This window comes from Pygocentrus nattereri, chromosome 11, assembly GCF_015220715.1.
Source record: "Pygocentrus nattereri isolate fPygNat1 chromosome 11, fPygNat1.pri, whole genome shotgun sequence".
Taxonomy (NCBI): Eukaryota; Metazoa; Chordata; class Actinopteri; order Characiformes; family Serrasalmidae; genus Pygocentrus; species Pygocentrus nattereri.
In genome coordinates, this window is record NC_051221.1 from 42,094,632 (window position 1) to 42,099,631 (window position 5,000).

General features: G+C 44.8%; 1 protein-coding gene across 1 annotated transcript in view; it reads right to left on the minus strand.

Moving 5' to 3' along the window:
- The window catches only part of si:dkey-14k9.3 (C2H2-type zinc finger protein), a 20,178-nt gene that overhangs the window by 12,780 nt on the left and 2,398 nt on the right, over nucleotides 1-5,000 (minus strand). The window contains exons 3-9 of the mRNA XM_037543075.1: nucleotides 4,596-4,694; nucleotides 3,857-3,952; nucleotides 3,618-3,728; nucleotides 3,095-3,236; nucleotides 1,335-2,076; nucleotides 1,213-1,238; nucleotides 1-850 (exon numbers count right to left, since the gene is read on the minus strand). The exon at nucleotides 1-850 is cut by the window's left edge and continues 489 nt beyond it. Coding sequence (XP_037398972.1) covers nucleotides 1-850; nucleotides 1,213-1,238; nucleotides 1,335-2,076; nucleotides 3,095-3,236; nucleotides 3,618-3,728; nucleotides 3,857-3,952; nucleotides 4,596-4,694 — 2,066 coding nt within the window. The remainder of the gene's footprint in view (nucleotides 851-1,212; nucleotides 1,239-1,334; nucleotides 2,077-3,094; nucleotides 3,237-3,617; nucleotides 3,729-3,856; nucleotides 3,953-4,595; nucleotides 4,695-5,000) is intronic.

Consider the following 5,000-nt stretch of genomic DNA (forward strand, 5'->3'; position numbering starts at 1 on the left):
TGCTTAAGCAACTCGCCCAGAGAGAGGAAGCTCTTGCCGCACTGTGAGCACAGGAAGGGCCTCTCGCCTGTGTGCATGCGCTCATGCCTGTGCAAGATGGACATCAGGCTGAAGGCTTTGGGACACTGCGAGCACTGGAAGGGTCTCTCTCCGGTGTGGATCCTCTGGTGCTTCTGAAGGCCAGCGCGAAGGGCAAAACCCTTCCCGCAGATGCCGCACTGGTGCGGGCGTTCACCTGTGTGGGTCAGCTGGTGCCTCTTTACGTCTGCCCGCCGTGTGTACGCCTTGTCACATTGCGGGCATTTGAACTTGCGGTGCATCCGGTGGCTCTCGCGATGTGCGGAACGCTGCAGTAAAGTATCAAAGCCTTCACCGCACTCATCGCACTTGTACTGGTGAGTGGCGCTGTGCATCCTGCGGTGCTCGATAAGGGCGCTAGAACTGGGGCTGACCTCCCCGCAGATGGAGCAGTAAAGGGGAAGCTGTTCTGTGTGGCTCTCCTTGTGGTGGGCAGTCAGAGCCCGCAGGTTTACGAAACTCTTGCAGCAGAGCTGGCACGAGAAGGTGGCCTCGCCATGGAACTTCTTGCAGTGCTTGGTCAGATCCCATGAATGCTGGAAGGTCTTCTCACACTGAGTGCAGCGGAAGGGACGCTCGCCGGTGTGGGTGAGCTGATGGCGCCGAACGTCAGACGAGCGGGTGAACTTCCGTCCACAGACGTTACAGGTATAGCGAGCGCGAGGGTTTTCAGAAGCTTCAGGCTGTGGTTCCAATCTTGTTCGAAGACCTCTAGTTTTCACTGTAGTCTGACCACCATTCTGGCCTGCTTCAAGTTTGCTGGGCTTCGCAACTAAAGGAAAAAGCAAGCAGAGACTAAATACATGACTGTGCTGATAAGGCGCCATCCACATCATTTATTTATGTTACAAAGGCTGTTCGTTAAGTTTTCCACTCCTCCATCACCCCCCTCTCTAAACCTGTTGTCAGGTTTCAAATTAATTTCAGCATTAATACACTGCAGTGAAGTGCTTTAAAATGACGACGTGTCAAATTTCTATTCCAGGTCTGACATTAACACGTTCCACTTATTTTATAGGGTTTGATTGGTGGTGTTGATTGACAGGTGGTGGTGGGGGGGGTGCGTGGGGGTTCAGAAATAGAAAATATAATATATATTATATTTTGCCCATTATGGAATAATGTGGAGTGTACCTTTTTTCTCTCCGTCTTCATTTTTCCTGGGGAAAAAGTTTAAACAGATGTTTAAAATGTGCAATATAATGACAATATTGAGCTAAAAGGTGACGAAGGAAGCACACAGGCCTTTTCCTTACTTTGTCTCAGTGGCATTTTCCACTGTGACTGACGGAGGCCGTCCTCTCCGTCTCCCAGACTGAACCTCTTTTGGCGGAGCAGCATTCTTCCTCGGTCTGCCACGCCTCCGTCGGGGCTGCACTGTCTGTTCTCCGCCTTCTATAGACATGCTTTCGTCTTCCTCTAGAGTGCAGTTACACTGTCCACTATCCTCTTGACCATCGTCAGAAGCCTGTGCTACGTCCTCCTGTTTCTGTTCGCCTTTATTTTCTCTCTCAGGTTCAGCTCTGATGGACACTAATCCCCCTCCATCTCCTAGAATCTCCATTATAATGTCACACTGTGTTGATTTCTCACAAAAATTTCTAGCCTCTCCGTTTCTGTCCTGTGGTTCCTCACGGAGCTCCACTTGCTGGCTGACGGTAATCTCTTCCTCTTCTCCGGCAACTTCGTCACTGAGAATGGCCAACATAGAGCTGCTCTCTTTATCCTGCTCCACACATTTCCTCACCGATTCCTCAGTGTTGTTGTGACTGACCTCTGTGATCTCTGCCACTTCGTTACTGCTCAGCTCAACTTCTGTGTAGTCAGTCACGATGATGGCCTCTGTGCCCAGCTGGCCCAGGGCATTCTGACTCAGGATGGTCACGGTGGTGGGCTGGATGTGGTAGACCATGGGTTCGGTGGCGACCGCAACATGTGTTGATGGAGGAATGGAGAGGGAGGAAAGGATGCAGTTCCCTGATGTGGAAAGAGTTGTCCCTGCAGGTTTAACAGAAAAGAATAACAGCCTTTAAGCTTAAAAGGGAATATTCAAAATTGCTGATGATCATTATATCATTAAGAAGAAAAAGCCATTAGAAAGAGTAAGAGAAAGAGTAGTTTGCTGCGAAATCTACCGAGTCAGAATTTTCCACAGTGCTGGTGATAGGAACCAGACGTCCAAAGTATTTAATGCCTCTTAAAAGCTCTCTCATAGACACTATGACATGAAACATAATAGTCATAATAGAGGGTTTTACGGTAGTTTTGAGATCAAATTATTGTTAAATGTGTTTTGTAAAACCTTCTTATAGTGGAGAGGTACTTTCAGGGTATTGTTAGTCAAAGCAGTACCCAAAGAAGATTTTACCTACACTACATATGAAAACTCCTAGGACACATGTAGGTCCACTGGTGGCTTTGAAAATAAAATGCCCCTAAAATGCCTGTAGTGTCGGACACATTACGACTCCTGGCTCCACAAGAAGGCAGATGTTCAGGACTACACCCTGTACGGAGGGTTTGTTTAGATCCCAGTATGTGTGGCATGAGCTCTGGAGACAACATAAGAGACCCCCTCAGTCTAACATTTGCTTAAAGGGTAACTCCATGTATTGTAAAAATAAATAAATCTGCATATTTCTGTTTTGAGACAAAGTTATTCCAAATAGTTTGATATTCAAAACAATATCAGAGTCAATTAACCTGCTCAACTGCTCTAAAATCTACATCACAGAAAGTTGTCATGCTGTCGAATGCCTGAAACACTGGTTTAAGGCACGTTTGAGATGGTTTTGGCCTAAAATGTAGGTTTTATAATTCAAATCATGGCAGAAAGGTACATATGAGGTGTTAGAGGGTCAAACCGGTAAAGAGTGATGATGGAGGATAGTTCCTCCATCATTGACCGTTTTACATCAAACGCTTCTGAATCGGTTTGTTGACATCTCAGCTGAATTATGTAGAAAACTGGGGATGAAAAAAGGGGATGCAAGTAATATTCAAAGCAATATCTTACCCGTTTTGGAAACTTTGCTCCAATTCTCTTTGTCCCCACTGCCGATGACCTCATGTTGCTGTAACAGAGCTTGCAACCATTTCGGTTCGGACTGCATACATTCGTCCAGGCCGGCAGGCGCAGGGGTGAGCCAAGACAGCGTCTGTGAGACACAATTCAACTCCCTTCATTTATGAGAATGCAACACAACGCTGATACCAGAAGATCAGCAGAACAGCGGGTCTCATGAAGGTTACAGATCCAAACTTAGTACAATAAGGACGTTTTACAGTGTGGCGAATTTATACAAAGAACTGGCACGGCCCACGATCAGCTCTCTCACACCCCTTATATACGAGATGATCAAAATTACACAAACCGCCCAACATTTCACCACTAATTACTCAATACACTTGAACAGCTGCCTTCAGTATGGATGCACAGTCAGAACATTTCTAACCACTGACCCGTAACATGGCTCTAAACCTTCAACCGGGCTTAACGTGCTTTAAGGTGAATACGGCGTTGTGCGTTACCACTGCACCTTTTTAAAGTCTGGAACAGGAAACAGCCTTTCCAGACAGAAGAGCAGTTCCCACATTAGCTCCTTTAGAGCCGTGTCATACTTCGGGCCATATTCCACAGGAAACACCACCTTCAGAAGAAAACCAACAGACAAAGACAAGAATTTTGTGGAACATCATCTCAAATCTATATCCAATACGGAATAGATGTAGGCAGCTTTAACACTGAGCACAGCTTGACTGAGTGTTCGTTGCGCACCTGAAAGAAACAGGCTTTTTCTGCTGGGTCCTTCAGCAGTGCAAGGACCAGTGCTTTGAAGTTGGACACTGACAGTTCCAAATCTGAATCTATGTGCTGAGAAGATGACAAATAAATAAATCAGTCAAATAACGGACAAACCACACATTCATTCAAAGTAAAACAGGTTGGCATTACTACCTGCTGTATAAGTTGTGTAGACACAGCTCTGTGGCCACAAATGATTTAAAATGGTCAATCCAACAGGACATTGCATTTCTATAAATCCTTCAATCTTTCTGCATAATTCAACTGTTGAGAAGTAAAAGTCATTCAGAGCGGTTCGATGTGAAATGACACACTTGGCCACTCTGATTTTCTTTGTGTACTATTTTGCAGTTATGCAATCTCCAGCATGCGCAGATTTTTTTTAATGGATTTATTTATGATAGCTTTCTGAAAGCTGAATGTCTCAGGCATCAGGTAAAATAGTCTATATATATATATATATATATATATATATATTTGATGTCATAACTTTGTCAGGTAGCTTTGAATGGCATTAGACGCTTCGGGCGTCTGGTTCCCTTCACTACCACTGTGAACGGTTTTAACTCTGATTTCTGTTTAGGACACTGCTTTTCACATCACTCAACTGACTGACTTTATATCTGATTGATTTAATGAAGCAGAAATATGTAATATGATTAGAACATAATGAGTGTGCTATGAATGAACATCAGTGAGATGATCTGCTCACTACTGGGGCTCCAGTCGGGATGGTAGGGAGTCTCATTCTCTCCAAGTGAGCATGGATCGTTTTCGTATCGGATGAGCCTCGTAACGCCTCCAAAACCATCTGGAAGAAAAACACCACCACACAAGTTACACTTGAAATTCCAAGGTAAATTTCAAGAAAAATTCCAAGGGAGCCCAGGTGTTGTATTATTTATCACATGCAATAACAAGAAAAGTGGCTGGTTTTAAATAAATAAATAAATAAATAGGCTGGTATATTTTGGAATCCACCAGGGTGGACGCTGCCAGGTTCCTACAGTGTACTGGAGCGGAAAAAACAAATACTGCTTTTTGCATATTTACATTAAAGCGGCAGCTTGAATTTGGTGGTGCTAGAGCGCCGGCTGGAAGACACAGGAAAAGAAGA